The sequence below is a fragment of the Camarhynchus parvulus genome, chromosome 2 (genome assembly GCF_901933205.1).
Source record: "Camarhynchus parvulus chromosome 2, STF_HiC, whole genome shotgun sequence".
NCBI classification, from domain to species: Eukaryota; Metazoa; Chordata; class Aves; order Passeriformes; family Thraupidae; genus Camarhynchus; species Camarhynchus parvulus.
Genome location: NC_044572.1, coordinates 18,828,045 through 18,855,804, shown reverse-complemented (window position 1 = coordinate 18,855,804; position 27,760 = coordinate 18,828,045). Strand labels below are relative to the sequence as shown.

General features: G+C 40.4%; 1 protein-coding gene across 10 annotated transcripts in view; it reads left to right on the top strand.

The window, feature by feature from the left end:
* The window catches only part of MLLT10 (MLLT10 histone lysine methyltransferase DOT1L cofactor), a 135,950-nt gene that overhangs the window by 3,884 nt on the left and 104,306 nt on the right, over positions 1–27,760 (top strand). For 6 of the 10 annotated variants that reach the window (XM_030966965.1, XM_030966971.1, XM_030966942.1 and 3 more), the window contains exons 2-3: positions 6,367–6,535; positions 10,199–10,278. In XM_030966965.1, coding sequence (XP_030822825.1) covers positions 6,367–6,535; positions 10,199–10,278 — 249 coding nt within the window. Of the gene's footprint in view, positions 1–5,830; positions 5,907–6,122; positions 6,281–6,366; positions 6,536–10,198; positions 10,279–27,760 lie in introns of those variants that run through there. The other 4 variants (XM_030966949.1, XM_030966973.1, XM_030966957.1 and 1 more) reach the window with 4 other exon arrangements.

Sequence of the window (27,760 nt, the reverse complement as noted above, 5' to 3'; positions counted from 1 at the left end):
ACAAATTTAGAAGGCATCATTCAAAAGGACATTTAATACTTTTGTATTTGCTAAAACAATATATCTCTATTTGAAAACTATCTGATTGAAATGGAAGATTAAAAAAAAATGTGAAGAGATCTTTTGTTGCCATTCTTCATTACTCCTTATTTTGTATTTGTGTGGAATGCGTTGGCATATTTTATATATTAATTTTTTTGTACAGAGGAGCCTTGTTGTTACTTTTAATTGGGAAGTACCATGTTATAGAAATTACCCACATTCCCGACTCTGAAGTACCGTAGTAGGATTGACAAAAAATGATCCGAGGCTTGTGTGCTTAATTCAGCAGGAATGTTAAGCTTCCTATATACACCCTATGTGGTCAAGTTAGACTTTCGCTCTTAAACAGCTTCTAATGGTCAAAGTTGTACCTGGAGGAAATGTATCCATGTATATCTATATGGAATTGAAATGAGATGGTAACAAGCAGTGGGAATGCAGCTCACTGATCGAAAGACCTTTTCTTTTTTTTTATTGCATTTGGCAACCTCTTTCTTTCAGAGACACAATACAATTAATTAACATATTCTGGGGCGTGTTTTTGAGATTGGGAAGTGGTGGCCCCTTGTTGAGAAGAAAACACTTTAAATAAAAAAGTAACATTGTCTTGTCCAAATGGTAGTGGGAAAAGCAGAGTAGTATTGCTTATCCAGCCCACGGATGCGGTTGATTTACTCCAATTTGCTTTAGCATATAACAAACCAGCTTTTCCTTTCCCACGCTTATATTAGATATATGTGTTTTGTTTATACAAACCCATCTAAAATAGCTCTGCATTTAAGAGATTTGATGGGAAATTCAGTATGTTGATTCTCCTGTGTAATATATAGTATAGATACTGTTCCTGAATTGAAATGAAATAAATGTGACCTGTGACACAACACAGTATCACAATGCCGATCGTAACACAACAAACATGAAAAGAAGGCTATTAATTTATATGGAATGTTAATTTAGCAAATCCTACATAGAAATATGCCAATAGAAGTAATCCGAGGCTTGGTCTTGGAGTGATGCTATGTAAATGTATTTAATATAAATCCAATGAATTAATACATACCTCATAAAAATCCAAACTTTGAAATGAAGGATTCTTCTTTGAAGAAAAGCCCTGTGTTACATTTAAATTGCATGTAATCTACATTCCAGAGTTTACTAACCCAGCTTCTCAGGGCTTAATATGGTATTAATATTCAGTATGGTTTGCTAGAAGTTTATTTCAGGTTCTTTTGTATCATACTGTAATTATCATTACTTTGACTTAACTCACATAAAAATGTGGTTAGCATTTAAATGCTTTTTTAATGCAGAGAATTACAAATTTACTGTCACATTTAACTTCTTTAACTTCTATCACTTAGGGAATGTTAAATCTTTAAAAGGAAATAATCACTGCACTTAAAAACATCCTGTGCTAGGTTTCCTTTATTTAGAATTTTGGTTTGAGATTGTTCATTCAAAGAAAATCCCTTGTTTCATGTTTACTGTAAACCTCAGTCTGAAATTAACATTTAAATGCCAACACTAGTAACAGAAGCAGTACTTGAAAACCACCAATTTTATCCATTGCTGCTAGCTAAGTGGAATTCACCAAACTCTCGAAAGGTGATAATACAATTAAAAGCAAGAAAATGAATGCACAATAGTTGGTGGAATTATTTTCCCCTTTTTTGCAGTCTAAATAATTACAAAATTGTAAATATGTTCGCATAAAAGAAAATGGCACAACATAGGAAGAGGCATGGTGTCCAGGAGATGCACTGACATGACCTCCAATGCTGCTACCTGTACTTGCATGGCATGTAAATATACAGAGCATTGCAAATTCCTCATCACCAAGTGACTGCATGTTAAATGTTGAGACGTCTAAATTATTGAGTACATTGCATTTGGATAGGTGTTAAATACAGATTTTAGCACTATATTAAAGAAGAGGAAAAGGAAAACTTTATTCTTTCTCAATACAATTTAAGAGTAAGCATGTAAAGATACGTTTACTTTATTAATGTGGGTTCTGTTGACATGCTATATCCTTCATAACTGAACAAAGATAGAAAGAATTTGTTGGATCTAAGGCAGACTGCCATTTAAAATGCACTGCGTGCAAGGGTCAACATGTAAGAGTTGCATTTTATTTTGTGCAAAGTGACCATTTCACTGCTGCCTTCCCAGAAATGAAGCCAATACCCACGATTAGAAGGTATTTCAGTGAATGCTGTTAATGATTTAAAACCACATAAACAAAAGGCAGACAAGCATCAATGTATTTTAAATGGATAATCAAGAGATAGATCATTCTACCTATTGAACATCACTAAGCTACTGCAATTTTCTGTTTCCAGTTGCATCTGTTTAGCTGCAGTATGTATCTTTTTGCACATAGGTAAAGATCACAGCTTTCTTAACAAAGACCCAGTCTGAAAATGGAGTAAAAATTACTGTGAGAAGTTTGCTTTCTGGAAGGAAGTGAGTTTTCCTGCTCTACAACTCCAAGTCCCAATATAAATTTATGCTTTCTAATATAGTATGCATTTTATATCAAGTCTATGCTTTTTCTGTTATTTTTGGAAGACTCTTCTGATTATTACATTCAACTGGTAATGTGGCTTTGTAAATTAAAGACTTTTTCTTGTTCAATGCTTTGTTTTATTCACTAAAATTACAATATGATTTTGCACATTTTAAGGAAGGAAGGTGACATTTCAACCAAACATTCAAAAATCTTAGTTTTACTGCTGCAACTGAGTATTTTGTAGTAAAATTTGTGAGTACGTCTTTATTTTTGTTTATAAAACTGAAGTGCTATTCACTCATATATGCTAATTTTTCTTGAATGCCTTAAACTTTTTATAACAATTTGCAACTGGAGAGTGTAATTTTCTTTTACTTACACATTCATTCTGTTTGTGAAAGTAAGAAAAATTGAAACACTAAATCTTCTTGTAAGTTTCTTATATTCTAACTTGTTTAGCTTCTAGATTTTGTAGGTTCCTTTAAGTGAATTGGGTTTTCTCCTTGCATTTAGATTAACAATAAAATTATTCACTCTTACTCACTGAATTATATTTTTCCCTAATTATTTTAATCTCTTATATATCACTATAAGAAGGACAGGCTTCCTTTTTTAGAAAAAGAAAATTGGCCTTCTAGTGTCATGCCAGTGCTTATTAAATACTACAATCATAAGAACATATATGCTACAAGATTTTATGTTCTGATTCCATAGCTGTTATAGGCTTAGTGTTTGCAGTATTTATTTAGTGGTAATGCATTTCTTTTCCTATTTTGCATTTCAAAGGTCTTTTCTAAATGATTGTTTTACAGAACTATCAAGAGGTTATCTAAATTTTTCAATCAAATATTACACAATACCATAAAGTGGTAGTCATGGAGTTTCTTCCAGTCCATGCGCACTCTTTCTATAGAAAGAATTAAATAGAAATCTATAAGAAGACAACAAATGTTTCATTAAATAACTGAATGTATTAGGCTTGACTGAATTTTAACCAAAGCAAAATTTTGGGTTGTTCAATACTGGGCTGGTGTGTTACATGGTGTGAGATTAGAATATTTTTACTTGAAAACTATACAGTAGGTTCTTCACGAATATACTGTTGTTGCTATGGTGCAGCTTTAATCAAGTTGTTGCAAAGTAATTAGTTTTTTCTTTGGTGATGCTTCTTTGTAAAAGTAAAGACTGAGCTTTAAAATAGCTAACATAAAAAAAGACGCTTGGGAATTGATTGTACTAGTTGCTTTTCAGACAAGAAATTGCAGGAAGACCTCAAAAAAAAAAGGCGAGAAAAATTTACAATTGTTACAATACACATTTTACTAAATTTATAAATTAATCCAACAAAATATATTTAATATATTTTCATTTAAAAATTAAATTTATCTGTCAGGGAAATAAAGGATAGATTTGCTGCTGTACTGTGACTTTTTTTTTCTTTTTTTTGGTTAGGGTTAGCAGAATCATTGAGAATGCTTTTTAAATTAGATGTCATTTTCTTGACAAGAATGAAGAAGGGCTGCAACACTGTATCTATCAGCTTCAAATAATTTGTGTTTTTTTTTAAACACCAGGACATATTAATTGCTTTATTTTCTTACAAAGTAATTGCTTGCACCTGCAATTTTCAGGGTATTTTTATGAGCTTTTAAAGTAATAAAAATAGTGTTTTAAGTATGTTTATTAACAAACAGTTTTATGTTCAAATTTGTATTCTTCAGTGTTGATAGGACATTTGGTGCAGGGTGGTTTTTTTTTGAGAGCAGTCTTTGATTTTACACAACTGAAACATACTACATTCCAGTCTCCTCCCCCTCCATTTTTTCACGTATCTTAAAAATTTCTAAACTCTTATGGCTATTTGGAGCATATACCTACACAGAAATGCTTAGGATGCGCCCGAAATGGCTGCAATAATGTCATGTTTGGTTGGGCCTTGCATATAGGAAACTACCTCCGTGATTCTTTTTTGCCTGCCTGCCATTCTTCCTCTATCAAAATAATTTCACTTAAAACTGGAAGGAGAGGAAAGAGCTTGACCTAAGATATCCTGAATACAAACTGCAGACTCGGATGTCTGCAGGGGGTAGAATTGTGCACATCCCACCTCTCCCTTCCATGCAGCAGTTTGTTAACTAATAAAGCATCTGCACTTGTGTACAGGACATGACAGTGTATAAAATATAATCTGCATACGTGTGGGTCTAGGTAGCGCTGCGTCCAGGAATGTAGGTACAGATACCAGCTCAGCTGCCCTTTCAAAATCATCGTGAAAAATACAGCCCACACACAAATTCTGCTTCTCTGCCTGTTAGCATGATAATGAAGATGAATCAATGATATTTTCCTTGCCCAACACAAAATAAAATAAACAAACAAACAAATAAAGAAATGCTAGGCCGGGGGCAAGTGAGTGACCAGGATTTTGCAAGGCTGCATTTAATTTCTTTATGCTCCTAACAATCACCACAATTAGTTCCTTCTGCTACAGGCATACCTGCTCACAATGGAGAATTGAATAGCCTGAGATTTTCCTCTCTGCTGACCACCTCAGCTCGCTCCCCTCAGGTTTTTTCTTTTGCCCCCCAATTTAGAGAGACAACAGAATTACAGAGTTGTTTTATTAAAAAAAAACCCAATCACCCAACTTCTAGAAAGACATGTCCACCTCTGAATAAAAGTAGAGAGCAGCTGTGTAGAAGAACGTGTTTGTTTTTGTGTGTCTGCAGCCTCCCTGGTTTCTCTATTTGTCACATCTCCCGTTCAGCATCACTTTCGCTGCCGTGGCAGGGATAGCCAGGCAGCGCTGCATCCGCGCCATGAGTTTTGAGGGAAGAGGAAAGAGCGGGATTAATAATGCATTAGCTTTGCAGCCCCATCGCAGGGAAAATAAACAAAATAGTAAAAGTTGCGGTGAGGGCAGGCAAGTGGCGTAATAGCGAGAACGCATTAGTCCTGCAGGCACACCGAGGGGATATAAACAGGATAATAAAAGTTGGGAGCGGGAATGCATTAGTCCTGCAGTCACATCAGGGGGAAAATAAACAAGATAGTAAAAATGATTTCGGGGGGGGGGGAGGGGGCGGGCACGGGGCGCGTCCTGCGGCCTCGGCGCGGGGGGCCCCGCGGAGCGGCGGCGCGGGTGGGAGCGGGGCGCATGTCCGCATGTCCGCCGCCTCCCCGCCCCCGCGGCCGAGGGGCGGGCGGGGGGCAGCGCGCAGCGCGTGCGGCGCTGGCGGGGGCGGGGAGGGCCGGGCGGGACGCGGCGCCGCGCGGGCTGTCCCGCGGCCCCGGCGCGCGGGGGGGCCCCGCCATGTCCCGCGCAGGGGACGGGCCGTGGCCGCGCGCCGAGGTGGGTGCGCGCGCGGGCCGTCAGGTGCGCGCGGGCGCGGCGGCGCGCGCACCCGCGCACGCTCTCTCGGAGGGGGCGCGCGCTCGGGGCGCCGCGGCGGCGCTCACGTTCCGCGGGCGGCGCGCGAACCCTCGCGAGGAGGCCCCGGGCCGAGGCCTGCCCGCCCCGCGGGCGCGCGCGTAGTGCGCCTGCGCGCCGGCGCCGCCGCCGTGCCCGCCCGCGGAGCCGCGTCCGCCTCGGGAGCCGCCGCGGCCCGACCGACACAGCCTGGCCGGTTGGTCGGGCGGGGGCGAGACGAGGCGCTCAGCCGGCGGTCATGGGTCCCGAAGCGCTGCCGCGGCGGCGGTGGCGGCGGCTGCGGCTGAGTGACTGAGGGGAGACCCCGCCGGGGGAGGGGGCAGGCGGAGGGCGAGGCGCGTGTGGCGTGCGCGGTGTTGACGACGGTGTTTTTAACCCTTAGATGGTCTCCAGCGAGCCGCTGCTGCTGCCGGTGTCACTGGAGGGTGAGTTCTCCAGTAGCATGAAGGAGATGATCGGCGGCTGCTGCGTGTGCTCCGACGAGCGGGGCTGGGCCGAGAACCCGCTCGTCTACTGCGACGGGCACGGCTGCAATGTCGCAGTGCATCAAGGTGAGCGGGCAGGCGAGGGCAGCGCACCCGGTCCGGCCTTCGGCCTCGCCACTTCCTTCCCGGTGCTCCCCAGCTTCTTCCCTTGGGCCTGCTTCCTTCTCCTCCCCCCGCCCCCGGCCGTTTTTCCACCTTTTTTTCCCTCCCCCTCCCAGCTCCTTCTTTTTACCCATGAAGCCTGTTTGCCTGTTTCTAAGGCCACGTGCTTTCTGGTTTGACTTGCTCTGTCATCTTCGCTTCTTCCCGTCTGTCTGTCTTCTCACTCACGTGAGACTTAGTATAGTGTGTTCTGCATTACGCCTGTGAGAAAGAAAGAACTCCCCTGTCCAATTTTTTACCCTTTCCTCTTCTCCTGCATGTTTTTTGCGTCTGTGCTTACCAGCGTGTCTCTGCGCCCTGTTAACAACGTCAGTTGCAACGTTTCAGACTCTCTAAAATTGCTTTTGGTCTTTGCAGAACTTGTTACTGTACTCTATTCTGGTATTACTGCTGTATGTCTTTTTTCCGCTATGCGATCCCTGTTGTCCCTGCTTTTCCCAAGTTTGAAAAATTTATTTGAGTGGCAGCCAGGAGACAGGGAGGGTTTAGGATTGGAAGAGAGGGGTTGCATAGGAAAGACTTAGCTGTCATGTGATTTCATCTCTGCCTTTCCTTGAATGTCATTTGGCTGATGTTTCCTGGTAGATGAAGAGACTTCCTGTTGTGGTTCTGCAAGGGGAGGGTGCTGTTTGGAATGGCTGATGCTGGATTTGTTTGGCTTAGTGGAGGCTGGTTGGTTGGTTTCCAGCTCAGTTCAGGAGCTGGCATGTTCCCTCTGTGTGACTGGTTTTTTTCTGTCAGTGGATTGACCCTTTGTGTGAGAGCAGAGGAAGAGACAGTTCTGCTGCTTACATTGTCAGAAAGGAAGCCATCATAACTTTTCCTTTATGGTAGCAGAAGTAAGGAATAAGATGGTAATTTTTCTGTACCAGCTCATAAGCAGTCATGTGAACTCAGTGACTGCCTTTTTGGCTACTTACAGGTGGTGGACAAATTGGAGGAGACAGAAAATCCTAAATCCAGTTCATTAATCTGAATGCCTAGTGCATGTGAAAATGCTACTAATGTGTGTCTCATGCTTGGTCTTAAATTGTGCTGAAGATGATGTAATACAGTAGTTGGTTGTTCCAAGTATGTGTTCCCTTGTGAGTTGACAATTAGTGAGAAATAGTTGTAATTTAAGGAGATATACAAAATAATTAAGTTATTTTTGTTAACATTAGATTGAACACAGAAGGGAGCTGACAAGATCTCTGAAGTTAATCTGGTTTTGAATTGGTTTTCTGTCATCTTAAGAGCTGAGTAATGTTAACTAGTAGGTTGACTGCACTTGTGGGATCTTAGGATCGTGAAGAAGACCACTAAAATGTGACTACTTCTAGAAGTCATAGCTGAAACAGCCATTCCTTTTGCATTATCTTGGACACCTTCCTTTGTATCTAGAGCCTTGCTGATATTTTCTGTGAAAGAATTGGATGATAGCAGCAGTTGGACCTGAAATAGCAGGAACAAATGTCAGTTACAGAAAGTATTCCTAATATAGAGAAACACACTTCAGCAGGTACAAGAAAATTAACTTTTTTTGTTAAAGTCATATCTAGCCCTAAATTGGAATCTCTCAGGAAGTATGCAAAATACTGCTTGGTCTAAATCCAGAAGCTGTTACAGAGAATCTGTTATCTTAAGAATAGAACTCCATATTTTGGTTCACTGTACCATTGATACTTTACATTTTGGATTTGATATGTCATGGGAACCAAGGTGGTGGAAGGGGCACGTCCACTCCTCTCTGCAGTAAATGTAGTAGTCCTTGTGCTCAAAGCTGGTGGTCTGTGTTTGAAGTACAAACAGCAGTATTATTCATAAAGCTTTATTAACTGCTTTGGTTTTGTTACTATATTCTTAGTTCAGAGGAAACTTCAATTGTGAAGTCATTGGCAAGTTGTGAAGAACAAGATCTCTTCATGTGTTTAAAGAAGCTTTGCACAGTAGTGGAAGTAGATAAACAAAACTCTGTAAATGGTATCTTGGTATATCAGAGCAGGATTGGGTGATGGACTCTTCTAGGCTCCAGGTGTGCTCTGTTACCCTGGCAGATATAGAAGTACTTCCCTTCAACTTTGGTCTTTGCCCAGCTCATGTTGCCTTTGGATCTAGTTGCCAGCTTTGTCTCTGAGTTGCATTTCATACTTGTTTCCTCTTCTGCACTGTCACTTGCTAACCTAAATGAATGATTGCACATTTAAAATCTCCCTCTTAATATCTAAAGAGAAATTCAGAGTCCCCCCATATGTGGTTATTATAGATGCAACGAAAACAAGATTTTTTTTTCTCATGTTAAAGAATTTTGTTGTACAGTAGAAAGGGCTTACCAGAATAGTTTGGCCTGTAGATATCTGAATAAAGTATTTGAAAATCTGACAATGGGTCTTAATATGACTACATGTATGTATATAATAGGAAATGATTTCATTGACTTTCCTTCGTGGAAATGAAGGTATATTAGCCAGATGTTTTTATATTACTATTGCATTACTATTTTTCATCTCTGAGCTATCACAAAATCAATATATTTGTATAGTGTAACTACAAGTTACTAATTTAATCTCAGTTTTCTTCATAACTTTAAATTAATCATATTTTTTTCTACTTACACGCTTAAACCTGATTTTTGTATTTAAGTAACATATGATTGTTGAGAATTGAGTCTGACTTATCTTTAATACTTTGGGATTATCTTTGAGCAAAATGTTTGGCTTTTTGGTTCTTTACTATTTGCTACACCCATACAAATAAGAGGATACTCACAGCACATGTATTCTTTTATTTTCATTCCCTCTGTGGTTCTTAAGGTTGCTTGATGTGTGCATTTTAAGCATGAGCAGTATTACCAAATTGCTAAACTCTTTTTCAGTGGAATTTTGTAGCAAACTCTTGGGGTTGCTTTTATATACTGTAAAAATATAGATTACTGTCTTGCAGATAAGTCTGCTTGTCTGAAAATCTCTTTCCTAAGGATTTGTGTTGTACCCTGGCTCAGGTTGCAACTGATCCAAGTCCTGATGCTGAGTTCAGTTTGTATTTACATCCCTGTTAATTTTCTCAGGTGAAAAGGCAAACTTTGCCTTTGTTCAGTTCACTATGGATTGTCTGCTTACGACCAGTTAATGTTCTTATAAGAGTAAGAAAACTGGATAGTAAGTGTATGAATAAGTACCTTAGGAAGAGCTCAGGTTTGTTAGTTACTTTTAGTTTTCTCATTAAAAAAACCCTCATAATAACAAGCATCCAGCATTTACAGTGAATGTCTCACCTGTTTTGGAGGTAAATAAATAGCACAACAGGTCACATATGAAATGCTGCTTCTGAATGGTTATGTTACTTTTCAAGCGAGTGTGTTCTTTTTTCATTAACAAATCCTGCATAATTTTTAAAATCTAAGCTTGTTGTACTTAATTTCTTGTAATTCTGTGATAGGATTTAATGTGCAATGTATAGCTGTCAATTTGGCTTTCTTGATAATTAAAATTATGTGAGATCAACTAATAGTAAGCTTCTTTTAGAACATATTATTAGTATCATAGTGCTGTTTATGTTTGCTGAAATGTTTTGTCTTGTTCAAAACAGCTTGCTATGGAATTGTTCAAGTACCCACTGGACCATGGTTTTGCAGAAAGTGTGAATCTCAGGAAAGAGCAGCCAGAGTGGTATGTGTTTTGTTTATTAAGTAATGCTAGTTATAATCCTTGTGTGGATAATATTTACCCAAGTGTTACAGTAATAACAGAGGAGAACTTTGCTTTCTGTTGTAATTTCTCTGAATGATTTTCAGAAAGACCACTAATCTTCTTAATTTTTTTAAAGTGGAAATATGTAACTGTCTCTGAAGTATTCTGACAGTGTCAAGTTGTGGGGTTTTTATATTTTAAGTGGTGGGGGGTTTTTAGTTCGTTTGCTTGGTTGGTTTTTATGCTTTTTTTTGGTCCGTGGTGTAGGTTTTGATTAATTTTGTCAGTTTAACACTTACATACCTAGGTACAGGAAGTAAATAAAATCTATGTCCAGTTTTCTTTTACAGCAACCTTAAGTGGCCAATTAAAAGCTTCATTCTAGGAACACTCCCAAGAAGTGTTGTTAATTTCAAAAACTAATGCTTACTTGGAGTGTGATGCTTAGAATTGAAGAAGTATTTTCTTTCTGCTTTTTCTAGTTTTTTTGTGGTAGATTTTGGGGATTCAGATAATGCTTTTCTTTTTTTTTACCATGGTTATATGAGGTTTTGTTTTGGTCAGACTTGTATGTTTGTTAGATGAAACAGGGTGATATCAGGCATTTTTAGAAAAAGAGAATCCCATTTCTCCCTACTTGGCACTTCTTAGTTTGTCTTCCAGCAAAAGATAAAGTGAGAGAAGCGAGAATATTTAGAAAGACTAAGCTGTTCCTTTGCCTCTGAAAAAAATTTCATTGGAAGAGAAGGTGGTGCAGCATCTTAGAGCAGTGTGTAAACTGTTTCTAATGTTCATATATAAAAACAAATGAGGAGTCAGAGACCAAATTTTCAGTTACTGTCAGTGATTATCAGTGTCCTTACATGACCTGTTTGCTGTACCTATTTCCTTTTCTAATGTCAAATGCTATAGCAGTGGTGGTGAGAATTCTTACTGTTGAAAGAATTTTTGGCACAGGTCTAAAGAATCTCATTCATCTGTTCTTTCCCACTTTTTGCCACAATGTGTTCATAATGCCCAGGGTAATTGAGACTGACTTAGTTCTTCCAAAGCAGACCTGTTGGTGGGAGCAAGAAGGGATTGATTTTTGTATGCTCTTCAAGTATTTGTCAATAGAAAATCAAAACCCTTTCTAAAGAAAGGCTATTTCTTTTCATGGGGAGACCATCAGCTGTGTGAAGTTTTAAGTCGCATTTTTTAGTGTTGCTGAGTTTGATGTGTACAGGTTGATAGCAAAGTTAAAAATACAGAGGAGAGAGAAAACTGGTGACTGCAAGAGGATTTTCCAAGAGTATGATAGGGAATCCTTGTGGTTTGGGATGCAGTTAATCCTGGCTTCTTGTGACATGACGAGTGTAAGAGAACTGTCCAGAGTTCTATAATAAACAGTGGCTCACTGCTTTGTGATAATTTCTTGAGTTTACCAAGAGAATAGCTTTGATGGACTACTTTACTTTGCTGTTTGAAGTGAAGAAGGAACAGTGCTAGCTGAATTTTCTGCCTGGTGTATTCTGTTCTTGTTTCCACCAAACAGTGTCGGTTTAGTTCAACAGGTTGATTACTGATTTTGATTTGAAAAAAGAAATTCTATTTGTAATGTAGTGTAACACTGGTTTAAGTGGTTCTCAGGTGAAACCGATTGCATGTGAGTTATAACAGCTGAAGTTTTAATAGCTATTTGTATGTTAATGAGTAAGAAACATGGTGGCTGTATCTGAGGTGTCTTGGAGCAGCTCTTGACATTGAGAAACTAAACTCAAGCCCTGACCTCAGTGTGGAAACTGGAGCTTTACAGTAAGCAGTTTACCAGACCCAGAAGTTTTAACACAATTGCTTACAAAAGCAAACATCCTTATCATCACCGTATGAGACCGAAGCTCAGTTTTTCTTTTGGCCTTTTTGCCTATAAACAAAACCAGAATTAAATTAACCATATTACACTGACTGTGCTTCTGCTTGCTTACTTTTAATCTTTAAAAAGACCTCAGTATTGTGCTCAAGGCATATTTTTCCATGCTGATGCTGTCTGTGTTGTGTGTTTTCAGGGTGTGTTTCTTGGTTTTCTTTTTTAAGCTTCAGTTGCTGGGCAAATATATTCATTCTGATAAGCAGCTGTAGTTAATTGCTCACACTAAAGTTAGTCTTGCTTTAACAATGAAAAGGAATGGACTAACTCAGGAACACATAATGCAAGTTGGTGGGTCACCAGAGAAGTTCACTTAACTGTGGACTAGGACAGGTGGCTTCCCATGTACTATGAAGTGTTACGCACTGGTGTGTACTTGTTCCTTTTCTTTTGTGTGCTGCCTCTAGGCTGGTACGTGCTGGGTAGGAGCTAAAGTAGTTGCTGGTTGACTTCTGAGTTTTTGTTGGTCAGCTGGAAGCCAGTGTCCTGGCTGCTGAATGGTCAGTTACCAGCTGGAAAGCACTGCTCCATGCCAGACAAGTCATACTGAATTTTGGTTCCAGCAGAGTCATGTTTTTCTCTGTGTGTGAGAGAAAGTGTGCCTTTTCATAAACCTGAACTGTTTGGGTAATGGATATATTGAGGTGGCTGGTAATTTCTTTGGCTTACTTTTTAATCATGATTATGTAGAACATAATTGAAGGTTGTAATCCCAGTACACACTTTTTACATCACTGTGTAAGTTTTAAACTATTGCTTGAAAAATCTTCAGTTTTCTCTAAGTCAGCTCATTTATCTTAGCTGACCTATGGTGAGCTTGAAATTCAAGTCTCTTCAAAATGGGTGGCTCCCAGCTTTGCCTGTGTCAGCACCAGCTGCTACTACCCTGCATAGTGGGCCCTTTTGGTGTCTCCAGATGTACCCGAACTTCTGAGTCAAAAGCAGGGCAAGTACATATTGATGTAGAAAAAAATAATTTTGAGGTCTATATGAGGTTGTATATATATGGCCTGCTACATAAGGGACTTTGGGTTCTGGCTTAAGAAATTGGGTGGTGCGTGTGTGTTGTCTGAGGGCTGGTAATTTGGGTACCCAAAGAAAGACTGCAGAGCTAAGCTTAGGATTTGTAGCACAACTGTTGTTTGAAAAGACTTTTTTTAGCCCATAACCGTGCTATGTGTCAAACATCTTCCTTGATGATCCTATGTTAAGAGTAATTCAATACAGTATATGCTGCGTTCCGTGGGTTTCTGGGCTTATATGAATCCAATCCGGCCAGCACGAATCCAAGCCCAGCACGGAACCTGCATAGACGAAGGACAAAAGACAAGGAGCGCTCTTCCTCCACGTGGGTGTAGGTATGTCGCCGGTAGGCCACAAGGTTTTCGGGGTGAAGGAAGAGACGAGATGGGCTCCATGATCAGAAGGCTTGATTTATTAAGTTATGATATATACATCTATTATAACTATACTAAAAAGAAAAAGAAAGGGAGAGTTTCCAGAAGCTGCTAGCTACCTAAGAATAGAAAGTAAAGAATGATCAACAAACCTTGCTCTCTCGGACTGTGTCCGAGAGAGCTCAGTTCCGGATTGGCCATTACCTCCAAACACTCAATCTGGGCCAATCCAGAACTGACCTGCTGCATTCCACAGAAGCAGATAACCTATTGTTTATGTCTGGCTGCTGAACTTCTCAGGTTCAGTAGGAAAATCCTAAGAGAGGATTTTTCATAAAAGAAATGTCTGTGACATAGGTATTCGTTTATTAGCTTGAGACAGGACGTGAGATGGTGCAGCCACCCAGGTGAAGCAAGAGACCCCAGATTGCCTGCTATGGGGTTTTGTCCAGGGGAGAGGGGGCGGGGAAAGAGGACCGTGGCCAATGGGGAGGGACCACCCATGGGACAGCCCACCGAACCAGGTATGGGAGGGGACAGCTAGATGCAATACAACAAGTATATAGTGGGGTAAAAATAGATAATGTATTTATGGTTTACTACCAGCTATTACTCTTCATACTCATCATGAAGCTGCAGTAATCTGTGTGATAGAGGCAAGAGTTCACCATTGGTGTAGGTAGCTTGGTTGGGCTTTTTAGCTATGTGTAGGTCCTATTCTTCTGAATCCAGCTTGATTCAGAGAGACCAGATCTCTGTACTGAACTTAAGTGTTAGGAATTCCATGAAGTTTTACTACCTCAAAGTGTACCTCAGATGCTAAATGTGAGGTTGGATTGCTTGCACTGCAGGTGAATCACTCTGCTGTTGATCTGTTTCACAGGAATATGAATATTTTAAGCCTGTCTGTGCATCTGGAAGAATCAGTTTGGTACAAATTACTCTAATGTCATAACAGTGATGTTTTTTTCACTTGGCATTTCTGTGTTTTTTGGTTGTTTTTGGTGGGGTGGCTTATGAAGTTAAATGCAGTCATGGTCCAGAGCTGAGTCAGCACATTTGTGTGACACTACAGCTTGTCTAATAAGCCACCTGGGTTTTAGTCCTGGGAAATGTGCTGAGGAGGCTCTGACTCCCTGTGGAGCTAGCCACATAAGACTTGAGATAGCATCCATCTGGATCACAGCTCAGTCTGGCGCAACTGGAGTCTCTGTGTTTGCACATGTGTTTCTTGGAACTTGGTGTGGAGACAGAAAGAGACTTTCTCTGTCATTGCAGAGTAAGTTTGGACCATACAGTGCTCATACTTGAGGGTTCAGAGCAGTAGAAGTGTGCTGTACTGTTTACCCAGTTCAGGTACACTGTGTGCTTACAGCGATAGGTTCCTGCTGGTTATCCTCTGAGACCTGAGCTGCACCTGCATCTGCTGCACAGATCATCCAGTCTGAACTCTTGAATTTTAATTTTTAAAAAAATTTGTTAATATAACAAGACTTGGAGCTCTCTCCAAATTATACTTTTAAAAAATGTTTCATCACATTCATCTACAAGTTTTTTTTGTAGAGCTGCTCATAAGAATTGTTTGATGTATCCATATTTTTACTCCTCACCCCCAGCATTTATGTAGTGTAAAAATAAGCATAGGTGCGGTATTACTTGCCTTTGGCCTAAACAGAAAAAGGCAAAGAAGGAGGAACTAGGAATGCAGCCTTTCAGTATGCAGACAAGTTTGTGATCAGAGCTCTGATACCTCTGGCTCAATAGGCTGCCTGCAGGGGACTGGGATCTGTATTTATTAACACCTGTATCTGTAAACTAGAATGAATGTTGATAAATATGGTCACAATACAGGTGAATGAAACTTTTTAAACCTTATTTTAGAAAAAGAAAACTTGCTTTTTTAAAAAAATTTGAATACTGTCCATCAATAAGGACTAATATACTGTGTAGTTTCTTTGAAGATATCCCTTGAAATAATTATTAAAGACATGTTGAAATGAATGTTTCTTTAATGTGTATCCATATTTTTCCTTAAAGGATACTTTATGTAAGAATATTACTACAGCTACTTTAAGCATATTGTAACAAATGTTACTAGAAGAACTGCTTTAGTTTTGAACACACTACAGAAAGATTGATCTGTGTGCTTTTGTTATTTGTCTGGCTTTTATGGATGACTGTGCAGTCTAGAAGGCATTGAATATTAGTTTGTAGCTGGATATCTTGGATAAAATGCCTGCCTAAGGATACTTAGGGAGAGCATATTGTATTAGGTTTGTGTGACAAGGTTTTGTTAATAAGGGGGCTACAGAAGGGATTTCTCTGAGAAGCTGCCAGAAACATCCTGTGTCTGACAGAGCCTGCCCAGCTCCAAGACAGACCTGCTGCTGGCCAGGGCTGAGCCAATCAGCAACTGTGGCAGTGCCCCTGAGATAACATATTTAAGAACAGATAAAAAACCCTGCTGAATAGAAATTGCAGCTGGAGAGACGAGTGAGAATGTGTGAGAGAGACAACTCTGCAGACACCAAGGTCGGTGAAGAAGGAGGGGGAGGAGGTGCTCCAGGTGCTGGAGCAGTGATTCCCTTGCAGCTGGTGGTGAAGACTGTGGGAAGGCAGGCTGAACCCCTGCAGTCCATGGAAGCCATCCAGGGAGCAGAAGCCCACCTGCAGCCTGTGGAGGACCCTGTGCTGGAGCAGGTAGATGCGCCTGACGAGAGTTGTGACCCCAGGGGAAGCCCATGCTAGGGCAGGCTCCTGGCAGGACTTATGTAGAGAGAGGCCCATGCTGGAGCAGGTTTGCTGGCAGGACTTGGGACCTGTTAGGGTTCCATACTGGAGCAGTCTTCTTATTGAACTGCTCCCCAGGGAAGGGGGGACATGCTGGAGCAGCTTATGAAGAAATGGAGCCAGTGAGAAAGACTTAGGTTGGAGGAGTTGGTAGAGGGCTGTCTCCTGTCAGAGGGACCCCATGCTGGAGTTGGGGAAAAGTGAGGATTTCTACCCCTGGGAAGGAAGAGGAAACAGCATGTGATGAACTTACCACAGCCCTCATTCCCCTGTGCTGTCGGGTGGGAGGAGGTAGTGGAAATAGAGAGTGAAGTTGAGCCTGGGAAGGGTGGGGAGAACATATTTTAAGATTCAGTTTTTATTTTCTCGTTATCCTACTCTGACTTGCTTGGTAATAAGTTATTTTTTCCCCAAATTGAATTTGCTTTACCCGTGATCTCTCTCTGTCTTTATTTTGACCTAGGAGCCTTTTTTTTCAATTTCTCTCCCCTGTCCCTCTGAGGAGGGGTGTGACAGAGAGTGTTGGTGAGCACCTGGTATCCAGCCAGGTTCAACTCACTATGGTGTATCTTGGTGCCACAGATGGAGCATAAGGAAGTAAGGATAAGGAGAGTAATGGGGAGGTACCAGGCAAAACTTGGACTGAACAGAGTAAGAGAGAAAAGCGGGATGATTGTGGAAACTTTGTGTTGTTCTGATTGTGGTGAAGGTGAAAATTTTTGTTTTGAAATACTATTGATTGAGTGATGTGTGTTTCTTGTCCATTACATATATGGGTGAGTGTTGGTTTGCTTTGCATTTCATGAGTCTGAGAAAATATTTTTCCTGTTCACATTTTGTTGGTGTGTGTAGTGAGTTCAGACCTAAAACCTTGTTGTACTGCAACTCGAAAGATGACAGAATTGTTCAGCATTACAGTGGCTGGACTTCAAGGTTAGGAGTACAAGAAGTGCAGAAGGTGCTACAGAAGTGCAGTGTACTTTCTGCATACTTCTCCAGTGTATCGAAGTGGGAGTATTTGTGCCACTTGTGATTGTGCTTCCTTCCTGCTTTTTTTTTCTTCCTTTTTTTTTTTGTTCCTTTTTTTTTTGGTGCGCTGTATTTTTCCCTGCTTGTGTACGTACTTGTTACTTGGTTTGTAAATACACAGATGAGTTCATAAACTTATCTGAAGCACTTTCCCACAGCAGAGAAAAGGTCTACTGCTTTTTCTTTTGATTAGCTACAGTTTACTGAAATGTACATGTAATTTGTGCAGTAGTTTATAATTACATTATGCAAATCATGGTTACCTTAGAGTATTCAGGCTTTACAACAGTGTTACATCACTCAAGTACTACTTGATCGAAAATTTTTTAGCATAGATGTCAATATAACAGGTACTTCAGTAAATGGTCTAAAGGTTCTTTGGCAAAATTACTAACCAAAGTGAGACTAGAACAAAACATATTCCTTTACAGGAATTGCATAATCCTTACGTGGAAATGTTTTATGACTCTGTTTCATTGTATTCACTTTCAGAAGAAGTCTCTAAAGTAAGCAAGGAGTTCCTTGACTTGTGAGAAGCCTTGCTTAGAATTGATGCTAACATTTTATAGCTAGGAAGTTTTAGCGTAAAGCTGTGATGTTGCAGAAGAGCATTGAAATGAACCATTGCATATTGTATTTTCTTGATGCAGATTGAATTGGGTCAGTTGCATACTTTGAGGCTGATAAAAAAAATTGGATGTTTAGTTGGACATGCAGCCAAATGTGACAGGCATTTCTCATAGTCTTCTGATGCTTTATCTTGAAGATCAATGTGTGAATCGAAAACTCTGTGTGTGTTTATAATTTGGATTTTTGCAACATCTAGCCGAGCTTACTAGTCTTGAGTATATGGTGGGAGATTTATGGTTTTAGACTTCCAAAGTTGGAGTAGCCAGATCATGCTACACCTTGTGTGTCATCACTGTGTTCCGTTGTACTATGCATTACCTCACTTCCACACACTGAGTGAAAGTATGACTAAATATGACCTGTAGTACTTACTGAGTGGATGGTTTTTAAGAATGCTTATTTGCATGTTGAGTGCTTCTAATCTTGTCATATTCTACAAATTTATTATCAGTAGTAGATGTTTTTGACAGAGCTAACTGAATCTGCATATATTTTTATATGATGCCTTGATAAAAAGAACTAGGTTGAGTCTCTTTAATTTATCCAGGTATAAACCCCAAAATGCTTCAGGTAGTCAGTCTGTTTTTCTTTTACCTGTCAACTGTCTCCTTTAAGAAAAAGTTCTTTCTTTCTCCTGGGACAGATGACTGAATAGAGATGGGGCAGAGATTTGGCAAATTTGTCAGCATCAAGAAATGGTTATTTGAAGATGAAGATGACTTAATTTCTTAAGTTGTCAAGTTGCAGAACATAGCACTTTGGAAGAGAAGTGCTGACAGCAGGCATTCGTTTGCTCTATTAGTGATGTCAGCCAGTTGGGGATTCTTGGATGTGGCAGAAGGTGCTTTGATTCCTGTTGGTTCTTCATTGTGGTTTATGAACGCTGGGGTCTGGTGTGAATCACAGTGCAACATTGCAACTTTGTTTCTTTTTGGATATTTGAAAATTGTGTAGTTAGCTCCTTGCTGACTTCTGCTTCAAATCCTGGCATGGTTGTAAGCTATCATTTATAGAGTCATTTAGATCAAGATATTGAAGGTGGGTGTTTTGTGAGTTTAAAAGGTTTCTGTAGGCTTTATAAGGTCTGAAGATACCGTAGGTTGGGAATATTGATAAAGTACATTGCTATCCCACTGTAGGTTAGAAACTGATAAAGAAGTGTGGATTTTGTTTTGTAGATAGAAGTGTCTTCTTTGGCTGGGCCATGTGTTCCTAAAGCAGCTCATACTTTTTCCTGTATTGAGCAGGGGAAAATGAACTTCTGACTCTGGCAAGTATAACAAAGCATGAATGTTAAAATAGAAAGAAACCCTAATGGGAATTTTCATAGTACTTAATTGGTTTTAAAGAAAAAGCACAAAAGCAATTATCAGTAAAATATCAGGGTAAAAACATTTGGCATGAATAGATAGCCTAAGTTTGGTGTAAGTAGACGTTCAGTAATTTTCAGCAGCTGCTGGAAATGCTTGTGAGTTTTACTGGACTTTCTGGAGACTTCAAGGGCTGAGATGTTGATCTTCCCTGGTTATTCTTTGTATGTGGGCAGTAGTGATCTTGCTTCATTGAAGATGGCTTGAAGCAGGGAATAGAAACATGAGATATCACTGCTGAGGGTGGGGGTAAGCTGTTGCCAGCAGATGTAGATGTGGTCAGTCTGGTGCATATCCTGTTGCTGAGTCTGTTCTTGTGCTGGCTGCCTGTAAATTCACATCTATTGATAGAATTTTTGTGAAGATCCAGATTTCCAGATGAACTGTCTTGGCAGCAGTGTACTGGTTTGCACTACTCTGCAAATTGTCTGTGGGTTTTTCTTCTTGTTATCTAGTCTTGCAAAAAGCTGTTCCTTTGTAGGCTTTAAGATGCTTGTTTTTCTGTAGATAGCCTCTTGATTAGCTGAATTTGAGTTAGGTTTTCTAATAACTATATTCTAGTTGTGGTTCTCGATTTCAATTAGCACACTTTCACTGAAATGTCTTTAGAATATGGTATCTCGTTATAGACAGAACTGTGTTTACATTGGTTGTTCGTTACCATATTTTTCTGAATCTAACACAAATTACCCCAAATTTTCCAGGCTTGTTAGGGGGAAAAGAGAATTTTTCCTGTCTTCAGTGTTTTCATTCCAATGTACATGTGTTGTTGTATTTTTACTTTAATTTTTTTTTCCTGTTGAAGAAAACACACTAGGGTAAGAGGAATATAGAAAGTATAAAAGGAAATTAGAAAATATAGGATTCTTTCCCCTGGATGAAATAAAATAGTAATTTCAGATCCTTTAGGGGAGAAGGAAAATAAATAACAAGAACATTTTGAGCTTAGAAGATAATTTTTCATTGAAAGAATTGAATAAACTTCAAATAGTTATGTATAGGTGAGATGATGTATGTACAGCATTGACATAACTGAAACTCTAGATGTAATTTTTAATAAACTTTCTGTTCAGCGGTTTTCTAAATAGTCTTTTTTTCTCAGAATATTTATGTTTTTGACAGCCATAGGTATGTGTCTGCCAGCATTAAATTGTTTTGCTTTAACTAAAATAACTACCCATATCAAGATCTTTACCCTTCTAAACCAGTTTTAAAATCTGTATTAAGATATTAGGGTATTATTATTATTAAGGTATTAAGTATTATTATTATTATTATTAAGGTATTATTTGAAGTGGTAGTATTTAAGACTACCTAGCATATTTGAAGTCTGTAGGATTGGAAAAGATCATCTTACATATAATAATGAATATTATGGGTGACTTCTACAGGTGTCTTTTTTTTCTGGTAACACCCAAGAGTGAGACAAAATGCTATGGGATACTGGTGAAGGCAGGTGAAGCTGTACCACAGAACTTGGGATATGAGTATCTGGACACGGTCAGTTGTGCTGCAAGCTTCTGCAGCTGCTGATAAGTGGGAATCAGGGCTGCTGAGAGCGTCATGGGTTGCCAGTTGGAAAGCCATCGATTAGAAACTGATCTTCTGATCAGCTGCTTTGCTTACCTTTGTAAATCTGTCCATGTGCTTTGGGAAAGTGTGTTCAGTTAGTGCATTTTGTTATGCACACAAATACCTAGTAGCATGGCATGATGTAAAATAGATGTATTTGAAACAAATTCAGAAGTAAAGCAATAAAAGGCTTGGCAATTGACTCTTTCCTCCTAGGGTGATTTAAAAAAAGTCATAAGAATTTGAAAGATTCATCTAATGGTTAAGGTTGGAAAAAAATTCTGTGATCATTGAATGCAGCTGCTAACTCAGCACCACTGTATTCACCACTAAACTGTGTCTCTAAGTGCCACATCCACATGCCTTTTGAACACTTCAGGAATGGTGATTTTGCCACTTCCCTGGGCAGCCTGTTCCAATCAGCCTGATCACCTTTTCAGTGATTTTTCCTAATTCCAATCTAAACCTCCTCTGGTGCAACTTGAGGTCATTTCCTCTTGTCCTGTCATTTGTTAGCTGGGAGAAGAGACTGGCATTCACCTTGCTACACCATTTTTCAGAGCACAGAGATGTGGAGTTGTAGGTAAGCTATTTGCCGAGCCTCCTCCAGGCTAAACAACCCCATCTCACTCAGCTGCTCCTCATCAGACTTGTGCTCCAGACCCTTCCCCAGCTCCACTGCCTTTCTTTGGACTCTCTCCAGCACCTCAATGTCCTTCTTGTAGTGAGGGGCCCAGAACTGAACCCAGGATTTGAGGTGTGGCCTCACCAGTGCCATGTACAGGGTTATGGTCACTGTCCTGGCCCTGCTGGCCACTCCATTGCTGATCCAGGCCAGGATGCCATTGGCCTCTTGGCCACCTGGGCACTCTGTGGCTCATGTTCAGCTGCTGTTGAGCAGCACCCCCAGCACCTTTCCCTCCAGGCATCTTTGCAGCCAGCCTGCCCCAGGCTGGAGCTGCAGGGGTTGTTGTGAGCCAAGGGCAGGAGCAGCCCCAGGCACTTGGCCTTGTTGGACCTCAGAGCTCTGGGCTCTCCCCATCAGTGCAGCCTGTGCAGATCCCCCTGCAGAGCCTTCCTGCCCTCCAGCAGCTCAACACTCCCACCCAGCTCGCTGTGTCTGCAGGGCCTGAGGGTGCCCTGGATCCCCTCATGTGGGTCATTGACAAAGACATGAAACAGAGCTGTGCCAGCACTGAGCCCTGGGCAGCGCTGCTGGGTGCAATTCCATTCACCAGCAGCCTCTGGGCCTGGCCGTGCCAACAGTTTCCCACCCATCCAACAGAGCCCCAGCCAAGCCATGAGCAGCCAGTTCCTGCAGGAGATGCTGTGGGACATGGTGGGAGAGGCTTTCCTGAAGTCCAGGTGGGCACATCCACAGCCTTTCACCCATCCCCTAAGTGGGTCACTTAGTCACAAAAGGAGATCAGGTTGGTCAGTCAGGACCTGCCCATGCTGGCTGGGCCTGATTTCCCTGGTTGTTCAGCATATGCCCTGTGATGGCACTCAAGGTGATCTGCTTCATGACCTCCCCAGCAGTGAGGTCAGGATGATAGTCCTGCAATTCCCTGGATCTTCCTTTCAGCCTTCTTTGTACATTGGTGTTTCAGTTGCTAATCTCCAGTCAGCTGAGGACCTCCCTGATTAGCCAGGGCTGCTGGTAGATGTTTGAAAGTGAGTCATCAAGCTCTTCTGCCAGCTCCCTCAGTACCCTTGGGTGGATCCCATCCAGCCCCATAGACTTGCGGCTGTCTCAGTGGCATGGCAGGTCACTGACACTTTTCCTCCTGGATTGTGGGGACTCCATTCTGTTCTCTGCTTCTGCCTTCCAGCTCATGTTTTCACTAAAATATGAAGTAAAATTGCAACAAGTGGATTTAACCATTCTTCTGTTGGTTTAATGATTAACAGGAGCAGCAGAATAAAATGTTTTGTCTGATAACTTTTAACTCCTGTTGATGAAAAAAATTGAAAGAGGTTAAGTGTCGGGTTTCAAGAACTCTTATGCTGATTGTATGTAACTTGCTATTTTTGTCATTTGTAACTTCATGGATCATGCATTGCAATCTCATGGAGTTGTTTCTTTCAGCTAAATACTGTTGGGGTTTGGGGTTTTGTTTTTATTTCTCCTGTTGTCAAGCAGTATGAAACAGTAATTCTGTGATGAAAATGTACTTTGGAGAATAAAAATGGTTCGGAAGCGTGTCATGCTGGGTATACGCACCTTGACAGGGAATTCAAGCTTCCAAATGCAACATTTTGGATATATGGCTGATGCCTGTTGAAAATCTTGAAATACATGAATGTCGGAGAAGTATCAAAACAAAATTGAGCAAGAAATCTGCCTGCAATACTACCAACATAAAATTGGTCTGTTTCTAGTGTATGCTTTCCTTCCTTCTGTCCTTCCTTCCGTCCTTTTTAAAGTAAGGCCTTCAGTTGGACTTCCACTCTGATTTGTAGCCAGTGTAGATAATGCCACCTCCCAGATAAGGTATTTATACCCTTTATATCCTTTCCTGACCACCTGTCTTTGTTCCTGTTACATTTTTTATCTTGACACTGGTTGTGTAGCCTCATGGAAAGGTGGCTCAAAGAAATGATCTGACTAAAAAAAAATATTTTTAGGTTGCTGGCTAGGATTTCCGTATAGTCAGTTGAATGCTTTTCCCAGAGCAAGGAAGACAGTAGAAAGGACACAGCAGGGGATGGTCAGTGATCTTCTTCTGGCAGCACAGTGCAATTATGCTACCTTAAAGTGAGCCTGTAGTAAAGTCAGCTGGAACTGCAGCTTGGTGTCTTGGCTGGCTTTAAGGAACTGTGGTCTGTTTAATCTGCTGTAGATCTTGTGTTATTTAGGTTAACAGGTCACATTGAAAGAAACGTTTTATTGCCTCATTGCAATGCTGGGAATTCAGTCCTGCAGGATTTTACTTGGTTGACAGTCATTATTCAGGTGAATGGTTCCAATGGCCTAGCTTGGGCCACGATTCAGTAAATTACGTGCACAAGAATTCTTTGACCTTTGTTTTCTTATAGCAAGAGACAGCATTTAATGGGTGTCTGCAGATGATGCTTTATGAATGTGCTCCAAATTTTCAGAACCCTGAGGGAAGAACAATGTTATATTCCTATTACTATTTTTCTTCTCTCCTGCATGTATAGTCTTGTCCCTGTCTCTCTTTTATCTTCCCTATTTACTGTTGCCTTTTTCTCTTTCCTGTAATTTCAACATGAATGAATAAGGTAGTCTCTTGGATTGAACCAGTTTCTCTGTGCCTTTCCAGTTGAAAAATTGGTAGAGCTAGGTTTACCAAAAATACTTGAAAAATGATATTTGTATAATGTTACCTAAGGCTGGTTAAGGTAGCTCTTAGTCCTGGTTAAAATGGAAAGGCGTATTTTTCTAGAATAGAGGAAGAACACTTTATACCACAGTGCAGTGGAGCCAAGTTGGACTGTAACTGATTCAGTATGGGAAGCTGGAATTATTTAACTCCTTATTTTACTTTGGTCTTCCATTCTTGCTACTTTTTTTCTGATATGTATCTTTAGTGGACACCTCTGGGTTTGTTTTTTTTTAATTAAAAAAACCCAGTTTTTTATTTCTTCTTGGTTATTTTCCCTTTTTAATAGTGTTGAGGGGATAAAAATTTTCTTTCTTTTTCTGCATGGATCTTGCATGCTTCTGATTTTAGTTCTCTGCTGGGTGATGTTTTCAAGACTGCACTCCTCAGGAGGCAGTAGGTTTTTCATCAGACCCAGGCAATCTCAGTTTGCCTGAATGCTAAAGTATAGGATCAGTCTTTGTTTACTTAATTAAGTTGCTGTTTATGTAGCTCAGAAGTGAGTTGTGACAGTCACGCTGTCAGACTCTTCCAGCTTCACAGCTCTGAGATTGGTTTCACTTTAGTCCTCTACAGGAGACCTCATAGTCTAAAGCCATACCTGCTGAGAGTTCACCCCAATTCTGCATGGACAGAACTTAGTCTCCATGAACTTAGTCTCTTCCACTGAAGAGCTCCAAAAATGAGATGTCCTTACACTCTCTAAGGACAGGAAGGAAAAGGATGATGTAATTTTCGACAACTTCATTGTGTTCCTTCAGCCAGTATTTGTCTTTTCACTCTCTTCAGATCTAATTCAGCTGCCTGTACCTACAGCACCACGTGCTGCTGCACCTCCCTGTGTTGGACTGGTGCCCTTTAGCACACCAGAGGACATGGTAATTCTCTGGGGTCACAGTCAGCCTCTGTAGTGTTCACATTTGTGCTGCTTAACCTGATGATGTTTATCTGAATTGTTGATCAGTTGTAGCGGCTTGCCTTATTTGTGCTGTGGTGTCTTGTAGGTGTTGTATCTGCCCCTGCTACCTACTCCCTCTGCCCTGCACAGCTGGTTTAGAAGTTCCCCACAGTGTTTCTGAATGCTCAGACAATAAATCTGTGTCATAAATCTTTGCCAGAGATAAGACTTAAAACACAACTGGAGAAAAGAACCCTGTCCTGGTCTGTGTGCTCAAATATTAGAGACTGTCTGTATGGATCATCACATTATTCCATATACTGTGTTGCATCATCAACATGCATGATAAAAGGATCAAAATATTATTCCATCCATTTTAGAGCTAGTAATAAAATGTTAGTTTAAAGGAAAAAAAATTCTTTACTAGTTACTTGTCTCAAGGTCTGAGATTCACTGTTTCCCACCAGGCAAAGCTCCTGTTTTTTTACTACATGGTGTATATTGAAACTTGGCAGAGCAGAAATGGGTCACAGAATCTGAGAGTGTGGAGGCTGGGAAGGAGTTAGGTTCCTGATGCAGAGAAAGGCAATAGAAGGGCTTGGGGTAGCTGTCTGCTCTGTTGGCTTACTAGGGTGCTACTTTATTGTAGATTGTAGCCAGATTTCATGGCACCAGAAGTGCTCTGCGTCATCGAAGTGCAAATATCTCTGCAGTTACCAGTTCTCAGCACCATGAGAGATGAGTGCAATTTTGCACTCAAGTTTTGCACTTAAGTTTTCTTCTGCTGTCAAAACTTCCTCCACTTCAGTTTTCTGTCTTGGATCTTCTCTGACTGGTTGCAGCCAGGACTGCAGAGGATTAATGAGAGACCCGAGTCTTTGCAGACAAGGACAAATAAATCAGGTGAAGCTGATGAGACTGAATGGAGCGTGCTTAACTCTTCTGCATAAAGGACTGGCTCAAGTCATTGCATCTTAGTGTCCTGTGATCATTTTGATTTATTTTGTGGTAAAGTTTGCTCAAGAAGCTTGGTAATTCTTTAATTACTGGTGCTGTAGTGCTGTGGCTCCCTGCCTTCAGTTTTGCTGATGCAACAGTTTGTGGAATTGTACTTAAATTGCATCACTGATATGAAATTAATTTAAAAGGTTAAAAAGTTTATTTCATTCCATTTCAATGATCTGTTCTAAGGGGCAGCCCAGCAGATAGTTGTGTCAGTAGCTGAGGGAGTGGTGGAGAGAGAAATTATTGAGGGGGAGGTGAAGGGAAGAAGAGAACCTCCTAAACTGGTTTTGCCACTATTGAAAATGTGTGTCAGACTTCCATAGGCTTGCAGAGGTGGGGCAAGGTAGAAGCTGTTAACAGCTTCTCTTCTCTCAGTTACATCATCTGCTCTCATTGGCTTTAAGCTGCCAGCTTGCAGTTTTGGATTGGGAGCCAACTTTATTGCACTGTGACCATCAGTGCATACCAGGCTGCTTTCTTTAGGAATCTAGTTCAGTGTATGAGAAATTCACTGTTGCTACTGTGTGTCTCAGCACTTTAGTATTTAATATTTGGAGAGCTGAAGTGTTAAGATACAGCTCACAAATATACTGAATATGTAGTAGGATTTTGTTTAAAATGATCTGATGAGTTCATTTCAGTGTCTTGACTTAAAAAAAAAAAAAGAAAAAAGGAAGAAGTAATGATCCAAGTCTGAAGGCAACTTGCAGAATGATTAAGATGTTTTCAGCCACTTTTGTATCTAAATTTCACGTAGACTTAATGCTGACTTTCAATAAATTGCTGATCATTTTTGTGAGTGTGAGAGAGATGAGTGAAACAAAAGACAAAAGGCTACAATCCTAAAGATTCTTCTTTCTGTGTGCAGCTCTATGTACCAGTGCACTGAGAAAAAAAAGGTTTTTTTCTATTTTATCCTCTATGAAAGCCTCTTTGCTGTAATATAAATTTTTTTACAGGTTGAGAAAGATAGTATTACAAATTTCTTACAGGGTAAGACAGCCCTCGAGATATACTTTAGCCATATGAATTTCAGGAATGGAATTTCTAGTTCCTCAAATAAGTTTGCACAATCTGTTTCTGAGGCACTGCTAGCATCATAGGCTCCTTTATCTGCTGTCTTGTCAGTTAGCTGGTAATGGAAAATAGCTCTGTTCAGGGAACAGTGAAAACAGGTGTCCCACTCTGTTTGAAGGATATGGTGTTAAGTTTGCATATGATGATCTTGATTTGCTTAAGATGATTGGGTTTCTATGCTCTGAGTTGTCCCTAATCTGGAAATATATAAAGGTTGTAATATGGTGGTTCCTAGGTTTAGGATCCCCTATAGTGGTGTTCCTGTGCTTGTAATGTGGAGCACTTGGAGTGTGGGTCAAATCTAGTAATTTCTATCATCTCTGGTTTGGAATTGGTGTGCATGCTCTAGGGCACTTAAAAGGTAAACATGATATTAGGAACTTGATAGGAGGCAGTGATAGCAGAAAAACTGTTCTGTTGTGATCCTGGTGTATGTTGGA